The sequence below is a fragment of the Neopsephotus bourkii genome, unplaced genomic scaffold (genome assembly GCF_033783945.1).
Source record: "Neopsephotus bourkii isolate Nb327-2 ecotype Australia unplaced genomic scaffold, CSIRO-AGI_Nbou_v1 NB_1433, whole genome shotgun sequence".
NCBI classification, from domain to species: domain Eukaryota; kingdom Metazoa; phylum Chordata; class Aves; order Psittaciformes; family Psittacidae; genus Neopsephotus; species Neopsephotus bourkii.
The window spans coordinates 4,159,336-4,180,980 of NW_026901910.1; the positions used below are offsets into that span (position 1 = coordinate 4,159,336).

General features: G+C 47.7%; 1 protein-coding gene across 2 annotated transcripts in view; it reads right to left on the minus strand.

Annotated features, from left to right (window-relative positions):
• POU2F3 (POU class 2 homeobox 3) overlaps positions 1–21,645 on the minus strand; it is a 40,638-nt gene that overhangs the window by 16,809 nt on the left and 2,184 nt on the right. For both annotated transcript variants that reach the window (XM_061368536.1, XM_061368537.1), the window contains exons 2-4: positions 19,657–19,710; positions 18,788–18,856; positions 7,965–7,999 (exon numbers count right to left, since the gene is read on the minus strand). In XM_061368536.1, the coding sequence (XP_061224520.1) occupies positions 7,965–7,999; positions 18,788–18,856; positions 19,657–19,710 (158 nt within the window). The remainder of the gene's footprint in view (positions 1–7,964; positions 8,000–18,787; positions 18,857–19,656; positions 19,711–21,645) is intronic.

Consider the following 21,645-nt stretch of genomic DNA (forward strand, 5'->3'; position numbering starts at 1 on the left):
ACACACGTGGGCACCATAAAATAAAAAACACACTAACAATAAATTATAGCAATAATAATAATAATGGGCTTGCAATTACTATTTCCACATGTACTATCCTGCACATACAGCAAGGCTTAACAGACTGGCAGGGAGAAAGCAGCAAACCCTTATGTATTCACCCTATAACATCTGATGTGCTTTCGCAGGGAAGAGGGGGGATTATTCAGGAGCAGGCAGCCTGACAAAAGGGGAGTTAATCTCATGCTGGATGTCTAACAGACTATATCCACAAACTCAGCAATGACAGCACATTGGAACATTAAAATGCAATCCCTAACCTCAACACACCTGCACCGCAGCTATATGAGGCTTTTGAGTTCATTAGTTGAGGCCTGATCTGATACGCTTTACCCTCTGAGCTTCAGCTCGGGACGTGAATAGTTGTGCCTTAGCTGTAGTAAAAGTGGGGGTGGGAAATCAAAACTAACAATAAGCAAGCCACATGCTTCCCAAAAGAAAATGAAGAGGACCACACTAAGCTCTGCATCCACAGGCTTTCTGATGCAGCATCCCTTTAGTGTTTCTGCAGTTAGAGAACAGGGAAAAGAAGTAAGTTGCCCCTCTCCCTTGTGCCGACAATAAACCTCAAAATGACCATATGCATCAAAGCAGGTGCTGGGCAAGGGAGGGGAAGAACCAAAACCAGAGGTGGGAAGAGCACCTGCCACGCTCGTATCACAGCCTGCTCAGTAGGTGCATCCTGACAAAGGGCTGCTCTCCACATTAGAGACTGCAGCCTCTGCAGGAGCATCAGGAGTGCAGAAGCTAACTAGTGCTTTTGGAAGGTGATCTGTGTCCAGGGAGCACAGAACTCACAGAAAAACACTGAAAAGCAACCACTGGCAGCATCTTCACTCTTACTGTCTGCACTCGGGCATGGGGCACCTTCTCTGCAAACGCCTGTGGGCATGCCAAACTGGACATGCTTTTAAGAAGGGGAGAAGGATATCCCATTGTCTTGGTCAGAATGGCGAGAACCTCCAAACAAAAGCATGGAAAGCAATTTACCACCATTAAGGCTGTCAGCCCTCTCATGTCTCCATTCCAGGACTCTCCCTGCCCCTTCCTCCGTAGCCATCCTCAGTCCAGGGGTCCTGGCCCTTCTGCCCCAAACCTTCTCATGCGTTGCAGCGCTGCTCCCTGCATTTCACTTGCCCAACTCCCAAAGCTCTCCAGAGCTCCACCTCTGCCTACACCTTTGTGCTTATCTTCTTTGCTCCCACCCTGGGCTGCATCCCTGCCCCTTTCCTTATCAATCTGATTTCACACACACCAGCCTTCATGGCTTCTCCCATGCCCTCTTGCATGCTCACACAGGTTCCCCAGAGCCTAATCACGTTCCTGTTGAAGTCAGCAGCAAAGCTGCCTTATTGGGCCTTTCTGGGGCCAGAACCAGACCCTTCACCATTCTCCTGCATGAAAAATCTCCCCTTTCCATGGATCTCTTCTCTAGAGGGAGTGAACTGTGATTGTTCTGGATTCTCTGTGCCCTCTGGCTTCCAACCAGTCACCAAACATCTAAATACCTGGCACTGCCTCCCTGCTGTACAGTACTGATGTCCCCAGCTCAGTCATCCACGAGGAGGGCAGTGCAATGTCCACCTAACGAGTCATGGGGCAGGTAGCCCTCTCTAGCAAGGCTCTTTCCACCACATCCCGCACTTGAAAGGAATTAACTTGGAATCAGACGGCTCCCGTGACTGGGGCTGGCTCCATCCCAGCTCCGCAGGTTTCTCTGATTGGTTCCCAGTAGTTTTGGCACCAGTTGCTGTGCCCCAGGGAAGTGGGACACAAGAAATGAAGCTAGAGGGATTGCATTAAATACACACAAGTAATATAATTAAAAAAGAAAGGGAGAGTGAGAAAGATCAACTTTGCTGGAGCATCACAGGCTTTCAGTTTGGGTGGAGGGATTGAAGTCTAGATATTGAAGGGAAGAGGGAGCTCAGAGCCACTTCTGGCACAACTTGGTTGCTGTGGGCAACTTCCATGTGTTGGGAAGCAACACAAGAGGGCTTCTTGCTAGGATAAACCCTATGTCTGACTCCTAAGGGGCTGAGCTGCCCCAGTTCAGCCCACTGGTTTCACATGGAGCGCTAGCAGACCAGCCCCTCTGGGAAGGGAGAAAGTGCACTCTGATGTCAGGCTTCCAAAATTAGAGGCCTTGCTTGAAACCCCATCACCTTCACTTTCTTATGCTATGACTTGCCCTTCTGCAAAATGGGTGTAGGGCCCCACCCTTGCTGGGTGGTGCAGGCTTTTGATTGAATTCTTGGAGCTCCCCAGATGAAAGGCCTTCAAGAGCTCAGAGTCCTCTCCTTATTACGGATGAGCCATCCTCCAGCAGGCACAAGTCATATCCATGCACAGTAGTTCGTGCAACTCACCCCTTAAAAGGGTGCCGGGCAACCTCAGTAGTGGTTTGACAGCGACAACCATGCCTTGAGCTTAGTTTCTATTGTGGACACAATTGTTATGTCCCTCTAGACAGGTCCATGAAAATAGGGCTTGTCCCCTGTGAGCCTAGAAAACATCTCCCAGAGGGTGATAGAAGCCCTGTTGGAGCAGGGAATTTGCACAAAGAGAAGATCTGTCTCTCCCTCATCTCTAAGATAGCTTAGAAATGGCTGCACAAGATACACTGCCAGTGGACCAAGGCCACAAGTGTGGAAAATACCTTATAAACGCAGGTTGCTCTTAAGCCTGGAGCAGGAAAGCAGGAGTTTATGCACTGACTGCAGCTGGATCTTAAGGACACAGCCATGTCTGAAGCCCATCTGGGTTGCTGTCAAGTGTTATTGGCTATCGTAATCAGTGGTCTCAGTCCACCCCTTGAGAAGAAGTTTTAAAAGGCCAAATCCTCCTTCCTACTTCCACCCCCCTTTCCCTCATAAGCTTCCCCAGAGACTCAGTGCCCTGTTTTGGAGTTCATTCCCAGCCATCTCATCTAAGGGCCTTTGCAAGGCACCAGAACAAAACCAGCTTGAAGAAGGGGTTCTTTTACATATCTGTCCTAAGCAAAACAGTGCCATATATAGAAACAGAGGACTTTCCCTCCAGCCAGGGCTTTCTCTGATGCTTTCCCAAAGGGCTGCATTTCAATGAAGAACCAGAGCACACATACAAATTTATGCAATCAGTCTGTCCCTAGGACAGAGCAAGGAGACTTCAAAAGGGAAAGGCCAAGGTGGTGTTGAGCTTAGATGCAGTGTCAGTCAAGGCAGATACGGGGCAACCGGGCTGATTTCCAGTTCATGAAGGCTCAAGAGATGAAAAGCAGATGCAAGGTTTAGGCTGATACCCCGGGGCAATGCAGAGAAGAAGAGAGAGTGAAATCTGAATTGATCCCCAGAGGGGAGAAGGAAGCAGGATGTGAACCTCCCCTTGAGAGGAGGGCAAAACAGGACTGGGATGGAAATCTGGAGGGCAGACTGAAACCTGAACTGCTCACAGGGAAAAGCCAAGCAGGAACAGAAATGACATCTAGGGAACAAATGAGATTAGGGGGAGGTGGGAACACAAAGTGGAATGAAAAACTGAGAGAGATCCCTGGGGGAAGGGAAGCCCTGATTGAGCGAAATTAAATCTGCAGGGAGTTTTGCATCCCAGATATTAATAACAAACTACCTAGCAAGTTAGGCCCTTCTTTCCACCTTCAAAAGGATGGAGGGGAGGAAGAACTTGTCTGTGGTTGAGCACAAGACTATGAATCAGAGAATCAGAGTCCATATCCCAGCACTGCTAGAGAGCAGGTCCCTGGATTACAATACACCTTAATGTCCACAGGCAACTGTCCTATAAAGTATCCATTGATTTCAACAGCAATCACAGCACTCAGCATCTTTGGGCAAAGCCAGGTAGTCAGTCTGTGTCTGCTTCATCTGCAAGGCAGGGTTAAACACCTCCCTACCTTCCAGAGGCACCAGGATTCTCAATTCATCAGCAAAGAACCTTCAGACGTGTGGGTGGAAAGTACCAAACAAGGTCAGAGCGTTATTCATGGCACTGAGAAAGAGCCACCAGTGATTTTAGATCTCAGGTGCAGTGTGCCCACTTGGATTTCTCATATCATGCTTCTACAGGACATCAGCGATGAAGACCTCAGACAACTCACTATTACCCCATGTGCAAAACTAAGTGTTGAGCTGACGTGTAAGAAACAAGAGGCCACTTCAATTGCGTACCCTATTTTCTTATTTCATTCGGGATGCTTCTGTTTGTGTTTTGAAGACCTCTCCTGCCCCAGCAAGACATCTCCAAGCTACCTACTTCTCCCAGGTAAATCCATCCTAAGATCCTATTTCTAGGAAACCTGTGGGAAAGAGGTGTATATCCTTCTTAAATCCCCTGACTGGCATAAATTGAAGACAATAAACTGATAGGAGCAGAGAAACAACAGGAAGATTCAAGCTGTGCTAAGCCCAGCCCTGGACTGCTCAAGCACATTAACGCCTGCTTCTCTGTCTTGAGTATGGTAAAGTCTCACGGCAGGATCACCTTCACATTGATACAAATATCAAACCTGTCATTATCATTAAACAAATGATAGCCTGTCTGCAAGGGGTAGCCTTTTGCTGGAATGAAATTGCACGACATATTTGGATACAGAGCACATGCACATCCTGCTAAACCTTCCCTGCGCTGGCAACACATAACCTGTCAGCCTGATTCCAAGACAGGCGTCCTCTTCCAACACAGTGTTTGAGAGCATGAAGGGGCTTGGAGAGCACTTCTCATTCCCTTCTCTGGAAGTAGGGGAGATCCGAGCCTTTGTTCCTCCCTAGCACTCAGAGACTGCATTGCTGCAAGGACCAACAGGTGACATGAACCTACACAACACTTCCTCGATCCTACACATCACTTCGTCGTGGATTCAGCATCAGTGATTCAGCATCTGTGTATTTTCCTCCTCCAGATGCAGACTGATGCACAGCACTATGTGCTGGGCTACCATGCACACAAGCCCTGTTGTCTCCCAAAACCATCATCCCTAGCTCCGTATGCGTATTCCAGAAGGCAATATGAACTGCAGACACAAGATGAATTAGCTGGGTCTCTAGAACAGCTCTCTTCAGAGCAGCCTACAAAAACAAACAATGCACTCTTTCCTTAAAGGCTGAACACTGCATATACCAATGGGGAAATAAACCATACAAGACCGCAGCAGCATCACCACATTAGAGCAGGGAAAAGTTCTTGTTTCAACACTTTCAGTGCGACCTTCCCCTGGTCCCACACAATGTCCTTTCATGGCAAGACTCTGAGTAAATCTGCGAGTTCCTCAGTTCTGTTCCTGACATGCTCTGGACACGATGCCAAACCATCAAGAAGCAGATGGCCCTCTCCAGGTTGCCAGCACTGAAGGTGAAAGTTTATTACTATCTCTTTGCATTTCCCTTGATATAAACAGGAAACAAACAGCATTAGACTCGCTAAATGAAAAGCCAAACCAGATAGGCAAGGCAGAAGATGCTGCTTTTTTCATACACACCCTTTCCCCTCTCATTCACATACAAATTACTGTTGCATCCAGGTGGGAGGAGAGTTTGAAGGTGGGGGGGAAAGAAACGTTTGCCAAATAGGTTGAGGGATCAGAAGGCAGCTTTCTCATAAAGCACAGGGCTGACCCACAAACTGCCTGAAAACCTCAAACTCCACAAGAGTTTCCCTCCTCCCCGTTTTCAGGGTGAGAGCAGCCACAGCAGGGAATTGGTAGGCAAGTAAGGGGTCTAACCAGGTCACTCCACCCTTCTCTTCCCGCCTGGAGCGTAACATGGGAGGGAAATAGACCTGAAATGTAGGCCATCTACAAAGACTGGGGGAGAGGCTTAAACGATGTGAGATTTATGATCTTCAAAGTGATTAGCGCCCAGCGCTCCAAATAAAGTCAAAGAGAGCTCTGCAGCTCCTGCATTCGGGTTGGAGTTGGGTTTCAAACCATACTTCTCGGCTTCACTTTGAGAACTTGAATTGCAAGGTAACAAAAAGAAGAAAAGCCACCCAAAACCGACCTCAAACCCCAAACCAAAATTAAAACCCCACCAACCTCCACCCCCTAATCAAAGAGCTCAGCACCTGATTTCACATGAAAACACTCTGAGATTTCCACGTCTCCCCTCTTCCTCTTTCTCGGCATTTGAAATTGGCTTGGGGAATTGAAGATGAATTCACCCATAGCTGAGGTTAACCTGAAATGTGAGTGTATAACCCATGTGCATTTGGGCTCCTGCTCATTTCAGATAGCTGTAATCACAATGGCTCAAGCCACCCATGGCCTTGTGAGGGCCAAGTGGGAGACAAAGAGCTGTTCGTTCATGCCTGTTGTCCACTCACATGGACGGTTACAACCTGAGCCCTGGCATTGCTTGGAAGAATGCTTCATGTGGGGAATCAAACCAGATTAAACAAAAACCCCAAACAACACAAGAACACAACATTAGAATAAGCTTTCTCACAGGCTTCTGCTTTTTAAACCTCAATAGGTCCCCAGTCAAGTTTGCTGCTCAGTGACACAAACAGGCACAAAGGACAGGGAGCTTGTAGCACCCTTGTGGTGGAAGGGGAGAAGCGAATGCTACAAAAGGGTGTCGCAAAACCCCAATCTCTTTTTGGGAGGAGGACATTTCTATGAAGCTGAGTCTGGCCCAAACCCTACTGACTGTGAAGTGAAGCTGTCTGCCCCCACGACTTCACCAGCATCTGCTCACTCAGTGACATGCAGAGGACTAGGACCCTAAAGATAACGGGTCAGATCATCAGTGGTAAATCAGCACTGCTTCACCACAGTCAATAACGTTTCCTTGATTAACCTCAGCCCAGCTTCCAGTTCTAACGTCTTTGTGGTGCTGCCATAGGAAAAGTTTGCAGCATGCAGCGATCTTCTACTTTCATGGCTTATTTCTATCTTGGGGGAATTTTCTTTTATCACTACTTATGAGCAGGTTGGATTCCTCTCTTGGCGTGCAGAAAGCCTGTGCTTTGGGCTCTGCAATCCCCAGAGCTGGAGACACAAGTCTTTTTGTTTTCAGCTCGGTATTCCAAAACCCTGGAAGATGGCTGAACGTGTTAAGACACCTTTGATAGGAAGTTACGACCCACCCAAAGCCAAGAGCAGCCAAACCAAACAAACAAACAGCAGCTTGCTGACATCTGTCAGACCAGAGCCACCAAAGCAAGCTGGAAGGACAGAGAAGTCACAGTGAGAAGCTTCAGCTGCCCATCTGCTGCGAGCCTTTGCATTCAAGGAGACAGGGGTTGCTTTCAGCTGTATGAAACAGGAGGATAACAACAACCACAGCAAAGACAACGGTCCCTGACATGTTTGCTTGCAATTAGGGCTTGCTTGCCCTGCAAGAAAGACTTCCTTTTGTCTGCTGTCCCTTTCCCCACTGTCTTACATAGAGGAATCTGTCATTGTAGGCAGGCCTGGTCTTGACCTGTGCACTCCAAGACCTCAAACCACCTCCTCTTCAGTCCTTGCTGATACTCCTGTGAGTCAGCCCTGTGCTCTTCGGCTCGCATACCACAGTGCTTTCAGCGCCAGTGTCACAAACAGTGGAAATGCATGGGGTTTTGGGGCGGGATTTGCACGTTTGCCAGTGTAACCGAGGTCCCTTTTGTTTCTAAATGACAATGGGAAAAATTAAAAAGCCAGAAGAAGCCTGAAGCAAATGGTGATTTAAAGAAACTCTATAATTAACTGAACTCTGTGAAATAGGAAGGCCTGGAAACCAGGAGTTTAATCTGTCATGCTATCCCACAAGGGGAATTGCAAAGAATTTATGTGGTCTCTTTAATGGTAGCTTCTGACCTAACAGTTTTATCTCTTAGCAGGAGCTGCCTGAGACTCAGCAAGATGAGCAATTAAAAAGCAATAAGGCAAGAAAGCAGGAGAATACCTGGTAACCCAGGGAGCGTCTTACCTGCCTGTTAAAGTCCAGCCCATTCTGTTCATTCCCTACAATGAAACAAACAAATATCTCAGGATTAATGACAGCACTGATTTAAACTTTCCACAACTTAGAACACACATAACCAAAGACACACGGCTGGCCCAGCTCAGTTGTGAGAGCAAGGAGAGGAGGAGGGGGAAGGTGGAGTCAATGCAAAGGCAGCAATGGAAATACAAAGGCGGCTTTTGCAACGTTTGGAGGTATCAGCCTCTGTTGAAGTTAAAGAGAAGAGCTTCTGCCCTCGAGATACCTGGCCAAGCAGTGAGGGTGGGGGAAAGCTCGCTGACTGCAAGGGAGATTCCAGCAGGGGTGAGCTGGAGGACATTACAAATATCCATGGAAGTCCATGACCATGGCACTGTACTTAAAGGAGAACTGACTGTGGGAGAAGCTAGCAAACAGGTGGCCGAGGCTGTGAACCAGGGATCTTCGGGAACCCGTGTGGCACCAAGTAATTACGGGATATCTAAAGGAACAGAGGGTGCCGTGGGGTTGTGCTCAAGAGGCGTCTCCTTGATTCCAAGAGAGATTGGCAGGCACAGGGGGAAAAAATCAGACAGGTTTCAGCCTGAAGGTACCGCACAGGCCCTCACTCATTCCCCTTTGATGATAAACATTCCCCCCCCCCCCCATCACACCTGCCAAATTCATCAAGAATATCACAGAGGAAAAGTTGTATGCGCCATAGATATGAATGCTTTAAGGGATTCCACGAAGCCTCTTTGGGTGCAAAGGCAACCCCAAGAAACCCCTTCCCTTTGCAATCCATTCCCTAAGTCATTCTCTTCTAATCCAATTGAGCTGGTGGTAAACAGCCTGAAACTGCTCACATCCCACAGGCACAAGCCCCCAGGGACTCTTCCTTCTGCTTTTTGGGTATAACGTTCCCCATAAAGCATAGCCCATGCCCTGTGATCTGATCAAGCTTCAACACATCATGCTTTTCGGGAGTTCATTTCTTTCTTGCATAAAGCTGGAAAGTGGTTAACAGAGGTTGTGCAGGCAGGAGTGCAAATCCAGCGCTCCCACTGACTTGCTTTCTTCAATGGAACAAGCCCCTATCCTATACTAGCACACAGTTTTCCTGCTTGCACCATATACAATACCCCCAGGCAAGTCAGCATGGCTCTTTTTGACCCTCAGGGGGAGCGTGCTTGGTACAATTATTAGATGGCAAAATGTTTTCGAGTCAAACCATAACGATTTCATGGCACCCTGTTCTCTGCTATCTAGAAATAGCTCTGGAGATGTAATCTTCAACGTGTTAGCAGCGTTGACTGTGGAAACTGAACTGCCTTTGTGAGGCTGAGCTGTAGCTCTTCTCTTCCAAGCAATACCACAGCACTATTTCACGGCAGAACAAGCTGTTGGCCCCCAGCTCCGAAATCTCCTCTATCTTCTCATCATCTGCAACTCAACCTAGATCCAGCTCTGCACCTTCTCCCCCAGCCTGTCTGCATTTCTGCTGTGCTAGAGCCTGCCCTCACTTCCTGGCTTCCTCCAGACCTGCTTCTCAAAGCTTTTTCTCTTCCCAGTCTCAGGTCTTTATCTCCTTCCATGTAATTCCCTACTCTACTACAACCTCCAACTTGCCCCGTGCTCCCATGCTGCTCACTGTAAGCATCTGCTCCCTGACCGCCCCTCTCCAGCTGCTCCTGCCCGGGGAATTCGTTCATTCATTGCGTTCCAGCTCTATGCCCCAAGAGCCAACAACTGCACACATAACGATGGGAATGCTGATAGTGTTAATAGATGATCGCAATCAGTATCCACACACCTGAGCAGGACGGTGTGAGGAACTTCAAGGCCTGCAGTTTCTACCTTTGAAACCCTCGGCGGGTTGATGCAATCTAGAGGCCGTAGCTAAAGGGAAGAAAGGCAAGAAGAAAAGGAGGAAATAAAGTTCCCAGCTGCTAAAACAGAACAGGAAGGAAAAGGTTATCTTCTGGTTTCTCGGATACAAGAGTTTTGCTCGTGTTCAAATGCAATGTGTTGATGAGGCAAGATCCAAAGACCTTGAGGTTAATCCCTAGGTGCCAATGCTGATGGCTCTGAGTCACTACCGTACACCCCCAAAACCTGGAACTTGAGACACACAGCTGGAACAGAGATGCATTGCTCTGCACTGCTAATACCAGGCCCAAGTTCTCCTGCATATTGTTTCCTCCTCTTCCAGCTTTCCCATCCCCTTCCTCCCATCACCAGTATGTGCAGCTGACAGGCTTCTGCCTCTCTTTTTCCCTTGTTCTCCTACAAGGCCAGACACAGCTTCCTGCAAGTGCTACCCTCTGCTCTCTTGCACATCCCACTGCCGATCACCAGGGGTGTTTGGGAGCATCTCAGCCAGGTATTCTGTGACAGTGAAGCATATTGCAAACATGCATGGAGAATGACATTAACTCAGTCGTAGCTTGGGCGTCTCAGTCTGAGATAACTGCCCCAGGCTGTCTTGGTAGACAGCAAGGAGAAATAGGCACCTCCAGAGGCCATTCATTTGACCTATCTTAGACGCCTATCTTAAGCTGAGATGAATGGCCCTCTGGAGATGACTATTTCTCTTCATTGACTACAAAGGGACCCAGGGGCAACTAGTTCAGCCTTAGATGTCCAATAGTGAGATATTTAAAACGGGGCGAGGTTATTTCTGTTCCCAGTGGTTATGTAAATGGAAGCTGGATACACAAATCCCTTCCATGTTTCAGCAGAAGTGTTTGTGCACAGATTTATTTGCAAACAAATCTTGCCTTTGTCTGTTTCAGTGAAAAAAAGCTTGAGTTTGAGCAAAATGGAAGCGATTCCAGCTGCAAGCCAAGGTTTGGGTACAGTAGGGACAGCAGTTCTCCTCTTTCTCTTAAATCAGTAAATTCCTTACAAATACTATCAAATTAGACTCGTTTTCTCAGTTTCCATCCACCTCAGGACTCCCACTGAAGCAGTCATTTCTCTCCTTAAAGGAGCAGGCTGTTCAAACAATGAGGATCCGCACTTAAGATTTAATCTTTTCTAGCTCCAGGAGATAAAAAGAAAGGAAAGTGTGTAAGTGGCAGCAGATTCTCTGCTGCTGTAAACCGCCAGAGCTCCACTAATGTTAATGGAGCTTCACAGCAGCCAGCAACTTGCCTCTTGCTACACCAGCCAAGCACAATGGATCCAAAATATCTGCTAGATGCAGTCCTCGCTTCCTTAAATCCCATCAAACAGGGGAAGCCCTGGCTTTTAATGGAGAAGGATCACTCCGAGCCCCTTGCACTGTGGTTCCCAGGAGCTTCCCCATCAAACAAACCTTCATTGCCCTCTTTACATGTGTTCTGGACAGGCAGCGATAAGCTCAGCACGGTAGGCAAGGACTCTGCTGCTCTCCTTGGTTCACCTGGCAGCTGTTTTGCATAGCACTGGCATCAGATCTGGTGCGAGTTTGCCTGGGGAGGTTTCTCTGGGGATGGGAGCAGCAGAACAGTTCCGGACAGCTCCCCCCCACCCGCTGCCATTCCCCCCGCCTGGAATGCGGTGCTTGCTCTGAAAACCAAAGACAAGCAAGCGCTCTATCAGAACCGACACCATTCCCACTGGAAGCCGCTGAGCCAGTCCAGCCCTTGAGGATAAAAGCACCGGAACGGGAGAAAAGGAAAATCAAGATTGCAACGTGCCTTCATCTTTGCCAGGCAAACACATGCAGCAACATGCAGATGTCACCTAGAGGGAGTGACAACCGCCCGTGGCTTTTCACCCGATGACAAAAACAGGGCTGAAACCAGAAGGCTAACCTTATACCCCTTCCCACCACTTAATTCACCCCACGGTTTGATCTCAGCTGCACAGAAGGACAGGGAATTAAAAGGTGATTTCAATCTTGAACAGGTGTTGGGGAATTCCCACAGGGAATCAGTTTTCTGCCGCATGCATTTGGGAGGGAAATTCGGAACAGCTGAACGGCGATGGAGGAACAGTGCCAGGCAGACACCAGGCAGGGGATTCAGCTGCCTGGGCTTAGATGTCTAACTTTTAGGTGTCTAATTCTGAGCCAATTGCTCTAGGCTCCCTTTACAGCCATAGAGAGGAAGCAGGCGCTTCCAGAGGGCAATTCGTCTTGCCCCCGAGATAGATGGCAGGGAGATGAATCACCTTCTGCAGATACCTATTTTCATCATTGACTGCACAAGGAGCCTGGGGTAAGCAGGTCAGCCTCAAAGTATTGAATATCTAAAATTAAGATGAATCTCACCTATCCTGAAGATTTTAGCACTCCAGCTGATAAAGCACAACGCCATCAGGGATTGGCAAAGCAGGCCAGATGCAGAGTGCCTTTCAATGTACGTTTTCTAGGAGCTGAGAAATTCAGCTGTTAAACTGAGACAAGAATCAGATCTCTCGCCTCAAACAACATGGGAAGATAAAAGATTACCCATGAGTGGGTAAAGGGTGGCGACAGTTATTGCCACTATAAAAAATACTTGACCCACACACTGGAGATCGAGCAAAATGCTCACCTGCACTGAGAAGAATGTATTCTATTAAGGGAAAAAAGATATTCAGCAGCAAATACACTTAGAATTTCAATTCGCTTTGGAAACTCAAGCAAATACCAAGGCATAGCCCTCATGCTACTCTCCCCAGCAGTCAGACCACCTTCTCCTCCAGAACTAGCAGGGAAAGGAGCTCACTTTAATCACCTTCTCTCCATATTAGTGGCTGCCCCCAGTTCCCTCCAGCTGCATCCAGTGGAAGCAGAAACTGCAGCGGAGCAGACACCAGTCAGTTCCCTGGATCCTGCTGGGATGCTGCTCCCAGGGCTTACCTTATGTGCTTTTTAAAGGGAGCAGAGGGAAGTGTGAACAGGATGGGGAGTTTGAGGCAGGCGGATGGAGCTGCAGCTTTCATCTTAACCATTTTCTCTAAAGACAAAACCAGACCAAACCGGGGCATCAAGAGCATCACCATGGGAAAGTTGAGGCTGGTTAGTGAGAAAAGTGAATCTCTGCTGACTCAGTCAGCTACAGACTCCAGGGGAAGCTTTCACTGAAGACAAGTGTTTCATTTGGGTGGAAACCCCTGGGTTACAAAAACACCTTTCCTTTGTCAGCAGTGCCTCAAAGAAACCCTATCTTCTCGTCCCATTGCAGCTCCAAGCGCAACGTACCCTTCGTGTGGAGCAGGGGGGGAGAAAGGAGGACAGCAACTGTGGGAGACAGGGGCAGTTTGCAGAAGGAAACCCGAGGGCAGCAGTTGTTCCCACGGAAAACATTTCACCTGCAGGTGCTGGGAGAGGGCAAGTCTCTTCTCTTAGACCAGAGGCAAGAGGCAGATCAGACCAGCTCTTCCTTTGCCCCTCTAATTCAAGTCAAACCAGCCTTTTGTTCCCCTTTCCCCTCCCCATCCTTTTTTATCCTCTTCCATAATGGGATGTTTAAGGGGAAAAAAAATAAAATATATATATATAAAATATAAAATAACCCAACCTCAAACCCTAATCACCTTCATTTGAATTTCAAATACCCCCCTCCTGGCCTCCCCCACGCCCCAACTGACTCGGAGCTGGGAATATGGAAATTTCTCCTGCTCGCCTTAAATGTGGCTGTGCTATGAAAATCATCAGCCTTATGCAAATCCTAAGCAGGCCCAATTGCCATAGCAACCAGCTGTTTCCAGCCCAACTGCTGCTGCTTTCATTTATCCGGGGCTTGTCCTGGGGCTGTGCATGGCTGCAGGGGGAAGAGACAAGAGAAATCCTGGAGGCTTTGAGGGAAGTTTCACCAGGGAGAGCTCGCCTTGTAGAGCAAAGGCGTAGCCAAGGACTGGGCTCAGTGTGGGGCCAGGGAAGGCCAAGTTTCCTCAAAAGGCTTAGGGCTGGCGATGTGCTCCCAGCCCCATAGGAAGAGGTAACAAAAGGCAGTAGAAAAGCTCAAGCTGTGCAGCCTTTAAGCTTGCCTGCAATAAGAAGTGTCCATCTGCACCAAGCAGCACAGGCTGAGCACCCACCAGCTCAAAATCACACAAGCCATTGCATTGCTCAGTCTGACATCCCTCGCTTGTGCACGTTTCCTTTTGCCCGAGTTGGAAGTTGACTCTGACATCAGAGCCACCATACCCTGTCCCAGCATGAGCCATTGCATTTAGAGACACCCTACCCCAACACCTGCAATTGGGATGCAATAAACAGCCTTCCCAGTGCACAACAGGGCTCTGCTCTGCCCAGAGCTGTACACCCATCCCTAGGGAGAGCAGCACCTGCATCACAGAGCTTACACCCAGGCAAAAAGGTGGGAGAAGAGATCAGGACACTCACTTCGGAGCCGAGAAACAGACACAGACTTCATTAAGTTTGTGGCAGAGAAACAGAGTGAGACTTGGTCTCTGATTTTCCATTTGCCCTGGTATGGATTTAATGCAAAAAGCACGGACAAAGAAACCAGAGCACTAGGATGAGGTTTTGTTTGGAAGGAAGCTCTGGTGTCCAGTTTAAGAGCTACCCTTGGGTTCCCTCCTCCACTGCCAAGGGACCTTAGGTGTCTGGCGGCACCAGAGGAATAAAGTATGTGATGCTGACATCCCTGCATAGGCACGAGTTGAGGATGCAGGGTGAGAAGAATGACCATAGTGTCCAAAAGGGACACTTTGCAGTACCATAGGAGCGGATGCATAGCTCCTTACTCTTTTCATTTTCTTGAGATCTAAAGGGTCTTTCTTACTGTCAGAGAGAAGGCATCTGCTTTATTGCTTCCCAATGCACTCAGATAGGCTACCAGAGGTGTGAGGGCTATATAACCCTGCTACCATGGCCACCAGAGCCCATGTGCCTTCCCCAGAAAACCCCACTCCTCTACCCAGCTGCTGCTCTTCAAGATCCCAGAGCTAGGCAACGCCATGGGGTCAGCCAAGCACCACCAACCCGAGGAGTGATAGCGACTGCTCCCAAGGCAGAAATAGTGCTGTGGGGCTGCCCTATATTGCACCCACACATACACACCCCAAGTGCTGGGGTGCCCATTGCACCCCGCCCTGGGCTCCTGGCAGGCTGGCCAGTTCCCCGTGTTACAGGGTGGGGAGAGAAGATGTTCAGAGCGCCTGCAGCTATTCAGTTACCGATGGTTGTGTTTGAAGAGCTTCCCTATCGCCCTTTTGGCTTCCCCCCCATAGCCTCAACAGATGAAATCAAAGGGAAGTAGCTTTGCTTGGTGTAACCTGTTTTGATCAAGCAGATAAACGGGGAACAAGTGTCTGACACAAACAAACAGACAGACAGAGGCAAGTCCCACCTCAGCATTTTGTTGCATCAGATAGAGAGCGCTTAGATAAACCACAAGAAGGGGGAGATCTCTGCCTCTCGGCTGGAAGACCAGGGGCGACACTCTGCAGTGCCAAGCCCCCACAGTTCCCATAAAAAAAAAATATCAACCCAGAACTTGCTGGCAGGGCTTTCATCAGTTTAAAAAGATGAAAAGAGCTTCGAGCCAAGCATAAAACTCAACGCTTGTCATTACCCCCCATGGAGTCAGCGGAACTGCCTTCGAGCCCAGCCACAGCCGGGCATTAAACTGCGTTGGCATCACACAGGACAGGGTGAAAAGGACCTTCAAACAGCAGGGATGACCCAGTGCTCCCATCGGGGCTGACCTACACAGCTCCCGTGCCATGGGGGAAGGCGGTTGAACCTACATCCCTCACAGGAGGGGCTCATGCCTATTCCTCTTTTCCTCTCGCACATGTGCCCTGATAAAAAAGGCAGTTAATGCCAAAGAAGTGTTGAGATATACAGGACTGTTTAGGGTATGTGATAGTCCTTAGGTTTATATACATATTTTTTTTACTCAGTTTTCTGTGAAATGGCAAAATTTCACTATAACCAGTAGCCATGGACGGGTGGGTGAAATCAAGCAAAGGTGGGGGTTTGGAGAGCATCGTATTAAACAGAACAACTTTGAAGCCTTTCCTGTGAAATTGGTGTGGATGGAAAGAACAAAAAGCTTAACTCTCCTGACCCCCTATGAAAGATGAACCATTTTGCCAATTTTCTCTAAAAAAGAACCCCCCCGCTATTATTTTAAACACTTTCAAAGTAAAACAATGCCCCAAATTACCCTTTCCCCCCCTCCCCAAGCCTAGAACTGGCTGAGATATGAAAGGATGAGATTATGCTTTTGACTACTGACACTTCCCATCAGATCTTCAGGCATCAGGTTTAGATCAAGGGCTTGGTTTACAAAAGCATTTTGGCACCCAGCTCCCTTCAGTACTTTTTTAATTCTTCTTGGAGCCAGTCTGCATCTTTTAGTGATGAAAGGCCCTAGTAAATATGCACCTCGAAGGATTTCCATTCTTTATAAGCTCTGTTATTGTTAGGTTGGTAACTGCCCTCTCCTTTGGGGGTAACAAAGAGTCCCGGGGAAGCTGTGTGGATTGGTCCAGTGCATCAGGAAACGGGTCTTCAATTACTGAGTCATTGGAAAAGAGATTTTCCCACATGAAGCTAGTAAACAAAGCACTTGAACTAGGAGGTGTTGCAGTAAATACTCCTCTAACGACGTGTGTAATGGCAAATAAAAACTTCCAGGGAAGTTCAGTACAAAGGGCTCTGTTGTTTATAAACAGAATGGTCGGGAAGAGGAGAGAAAAAAACCAAAGCCTGATGAAGATGCGCAGAGGCTTTAGGTAAAGCAGCGAGGCCGACCCTCCGTGGGCTTGACTGGTCGTGATTGCCACTGGGGCTGATGTGCTAGGTTATAGCACACATACAGCAGAGCAAGAGCTTGCGGTCCTGCCCCGGGCATCCCGTTCTCCGAGTTGTCGTGGAACAGGAGGGCTTGTACTGGCTGCTAAAGACCCCTACAAGCAGCTCGTAACTGCCTATAGAGTTCCTCATAATCTCTTGTGGTGATCTCCGGAGATCCCAAAGAGATCAACCACTCACAGCGACTGCATTGTGGCGGGGGCAAAGTCATTTAAGCAGGTTCCTTGTATCAGTCCGCAGGGAAGTGTGGCTCTTGTGCAAATGAAGGCGATGGACTTGCTCTGATTTCCCTGCTTGATTTGAAGGCTCCTGGAGCAGAGCGAATGCTGCTGCAAACGTTTTTGTTATTTTAAAAACAAATTGACTTCACTTCTCTGCTTTCTTTTCTCGATTACCACTCGAAAGAGGTGCTACAGCTAACACTAACGGCTGTCTGGGAAGCTTAAGCTGAAAACCACGTTATCCAATCAAGCAGGGTGCCAGCTTCTCACCTATTTAACACTATTGACAGCAACAGCAGCAGCCACAGTCTCCCACTGCATTGATGCCAACGCCAACCCCCCAAATACCGTTTCTCAATGAAGCTTTCCCTAATCTTGACTCGGCTTTGCTATCCATTAATTCTGCATGCCAAGACGCACGAAATACATCAGGAGCGTGCTTCCCAACTTCAGGAGTTGTTTTAAAGAGCTTGGGATGTTGGGGATATATTTGTTGCTAAGTGGCTCGGAAACGGCCTCCTTCAAAAGACGGTTTGGGGCCATTGAAAGCCCTGAACAAAAGCTGACCTGACCAGAGTCAATCAGAGCTCATGGCCGTGAACAGAACCACGTCCCATCTCTACCTTAGATTATGGCAAATAACAGCTTAATAGCTAAGAGCACAGAGGGTTTCTAGTCCTCAGTGTAAGGTCTAAATAAAGGGGCAGTTTTAGCCTTATTGAAACATGCCTGAAGTTCCCTGCCTTTATCAAGGTCTCTTTATTTATAAGTCATCTCAAATGACAGAAGAGAAACAGTAAAATCCTTCCATGCAGAGTTTTAATCTGCTGTTACACATTCTCACACACACATGAAGAGTTTAGGGCTCTTCATTACCCAAAGAACAATGATCCTTCTACATTGTCTCTACCAGCTTTGGTGTTGAAGGTGTTTATTTCCAAGTCTGTAATAAACCACAGGGTTTGTAATAATCTTAATTTCTTACACCAAGTGGGTGCTAAAAATACTTCTTACTGATGTTTATTTGCCTAAAAAGGAATCTGACCATAAGCCTCTGTGAAATTATATCCCTACAACTTCACAGATTACAGGTAGAGGCACTCAGAAGTGATGCCAGAAAAGACAGAACTGATTTTCCTGGTGTGTATCACACCTTGTGGCAATGCAGAAGTTGGTTGGTAACCTGGCAGAAATCAGTGCTAACACCAGCACTATCATCTTCAAAGGATCACCCTGTTCCCCAGCTTTACATATGCAAGGAAAACTGGGGCTTCCAGCCTGGGAGCAGTGAGAGTCTGAGCAGCCATCAGGTGGGAGCAATGGAGATGAGAAACCCAATCATGCTTCAAGGTGAAGAGCAATAAATTTTTGCTGGAATTACCTGGTTGGATTTGAATATTCCCCAAATCCCTCCCATTTTTCTACATACATGTGGCCAAAAAAGGCTTAGTCCCCAGGGAGTTTTGTCTACAGAGCATTCCTGATATGAGCCCTGTGTAAAATGAAGAGGTGTCTGTACTAAACGGAGTGGACCAAGACTATTTCAATAGCATTATTCCTTTGCCAAGACATAAGCATATTTCCATGCTAAAATCACAGAGGACATTACTGAGGCACAAACTGATTCAGTGCTGCTACAGAAGGATCTTGCATGCTGATCAAGATACAAACGCAATCCTAGCCCAGAGCACATTCTTGATCAACTCCCAGGCTGGTTGGAAGAGCTCAATGTACCAGCAACAGGAGTCAAGCAAAGCACAGCCAGAAACTTCCAGCACCCATGCCCCCTCGTTTATTTGCTTTCCCCTCCCTCCTTGCTTGCTCCCCACATCCCAGACCCTCCTTACCTGGCTCCACCTGGTCAGGTTCATGCCGAGTATCTGTGGAATCTGCTGCATCACCGCTCATCTTGATCTCTGGAAAAGGAGGCACAACTGATTTTAATAACAGGTCACAGTCCCAGGCAACAGGCACATGTGGCTTCCACTAAACAGCACAAATGAATGTGTAATTATAATAAACCATCAGACTTTCAAATTTCTGATTCCTCAACATACAGTCACTAGAATATTCATCAGCTCCGAGGATGCACTTTCCCTCCTGTTGCTCTTCGCATCCCTCTCCCCCCCTCCCCAATTTGCTGCTCTGCTCTCACTTCTTACATTCCTCCTTCTCTTCTTCCACCTTCTTCTCCTGAACAAGGGATGAGGAGCCATGAAAGCACTGAGAACCCTCTCAGCCCCACAGACCTCTCCTCTGAGCTTTATATAGACTTCCCAAGCCAGCTGGTGTGGCTCCCAATTTAATGCTGCCCTCACACCTGTGGATGCAGCAAATCGCTTTCAGCATTCCCTTCTCTTACATTTATTCCTTGTCCCTCAAGATGCCTCAGCCAGGCCTGGGCTTGGTGCTGTATGAAGCACATGCATGGAGGACCGGTCTCAGAAAGATGCTCTAGGGAGGGTAGTGAAGTCTCTCTTCTCTTCTCCTCCTTTGCAAACTCAGCTTGTTTCCCTCAATACATTCGATCCCTATGTGCACAATATTTACCCTGCTTTCTCCCACATACCTGTGCTCACAGCCCTTGCAAAGCACCAAGAAGCTGCCTTGCTCCAAAGCACTGTCCCCAGCCCAGGAGCAAGAAGAGTGCTTTGCGATCCAGCTCCTGCATACTTCCCCCCCCATCCTTATCAGTGCCAATAGATCTGTCATTTACCCTTGAAGTGATGGCCTCCACCACACCCGGGGCCACTTTCTCCTTCGGGGACAGCTGAAAGAAAAGGTGGGAATAGTCAACGTCACACTAGCGTGCTCATCCCCTTTAAGAGTCAAAGTACACACCAGGGAGAGAAGGAAGACTACCTATTCAAATTCAGATGGACACCCCCCTCACCTCTTGTGCCCTTCCCATGGGGATTTTAACTCTTTCCTGGCTATTTGGGGAATAAAACCCCAAAAGATGACATTTTGTTCTAAAGAACTAACTGATTTGCATGTGCTTCCTGCAGCCAGTCCCTGCCACAGAACTCAACCCATTTGCATCGGGTAATAACAACACTGTGGAAGCGGGACCAGTGTTTGCTGTGGTTTTGCTGGGGTAGAAAAAGCAGGTGGAAGACTTCTTAAAGGCATCATGCAAACCTTTTCCTCTTTCCTATATATGCTCGTATGATTTCCTAGCAGCCAAAAGGGTGGGAAGAATCCTATAGATTTTTATACCTCTTTCCCTCCATTACTCACACTAAACCAGGCAGGCCTTTTGGTTTTCTTTGGTCAGGTTTTCCTTTCCCCTAATCAAACTTCCCAGTGTGCCAATAGCTCCTTTTTGGCCAAAATGGAAAAAAAAAGTTTTGCTTTGGTTGAAGTTTGAAACTTTTTATTCAGCAAATGAATAAAGGAAAAGACAAGATTTTATACCAGGGACCAAGTGCAGAACCATTCACATACTTCACAAGCTTCTTTTCCTGTATCAAGGAACAAGGTGGAAAAGGAGAGAGAAGCGACTTGTGGGATTTTCCTCCTCCTCCCCCCCTTCAAATAAACCCTCTGCAATTAAGACATGAAAATTTAGTGGGGCTTCTAAGCATTTCTACTGCAGGAAGAGTAATTATCATCAGCTATAAACATCTTCTTGTCTTGTCATACTGCCAAGGGACCCTAACAGGCAATCTACAAAGCGCAAAGTTCTACTTGGTGCCAAAGAGTATCTTAAAAGAGAAAGCCTGATTCTCATAAAATAGGGGAAGAGAAATCTGAAGCCAGGCAGAAGTTCAGTGCTTGCTTTAGTGAGAAAGAAGCAAACCAAGATACAGTCTGATTCTCCCATAAGTAGAGCAGAAGACGTTTATGTTCACACAAGTTCCTACCATAAAGCTACACAGGTTATTACAGTTTAAATACCACGGGGAAGACAAATAACAACAGGAAGCAAAAGGAAACCCTTTTATCAGAGCCTGATCTGAGTGGTGCAGGGCTGGCCACCTTTTGTACGCCTATGGACAGCAGTGAAAGAATCACCTTCCAAGGAATCCTTAAGAACAAGAAGCAGTCATATGGAGGAATCACTTTCCAATATGATGTAAGTGTAGCCAATATACGGGCAACACCTTACCCAGTATATATATATCTCATATATACACCCAACATATATAGTCCTCCACTATAAACAAGGACAGAGTGACACATCTGGATTGGAGTGTCCCCTCCATCTTGCCCCAAGACAAGACAGGCTGTGAGCCTTGGAGCCCAACTGAATGCAGGCTCCTTCCATGCAGCTTTGCCAGGCTGGCAATAAACAGGGAATAAGCAGGCTTAGGGAAAAAAAAACCTCTGGGAAAAATAAAGCAACTTAGGCCTGCCTAAGTCCTAACCACAGACCTATTAGGAGCCGCCACTGCGGCCTGGGCCATATTAAAACTGTGCTGCTAGACCTCAGCTAGCAAACATACCTGGAGTAGGGGTAGTCTGGTTTGTTCACCCAGGCCAGTGCAGACACTTCTCTGGGGATGGATCTGCATCTCTATTTTTGCTGAAACAAATGGTGTCAGCAAATAAAGCTTTCCCAAGCCCTTATTCCTAGTGGTTGTTCAGACACGGGCACTAGGGTAAACCAGCCTGATGACTTTAAAAGGGAAAACGAAAGCTGCTGGTGGTGGGAGCTCAGCTTGGCTTCAGACCTGAAGCTGATTTGAATGTTCTGTGCTTT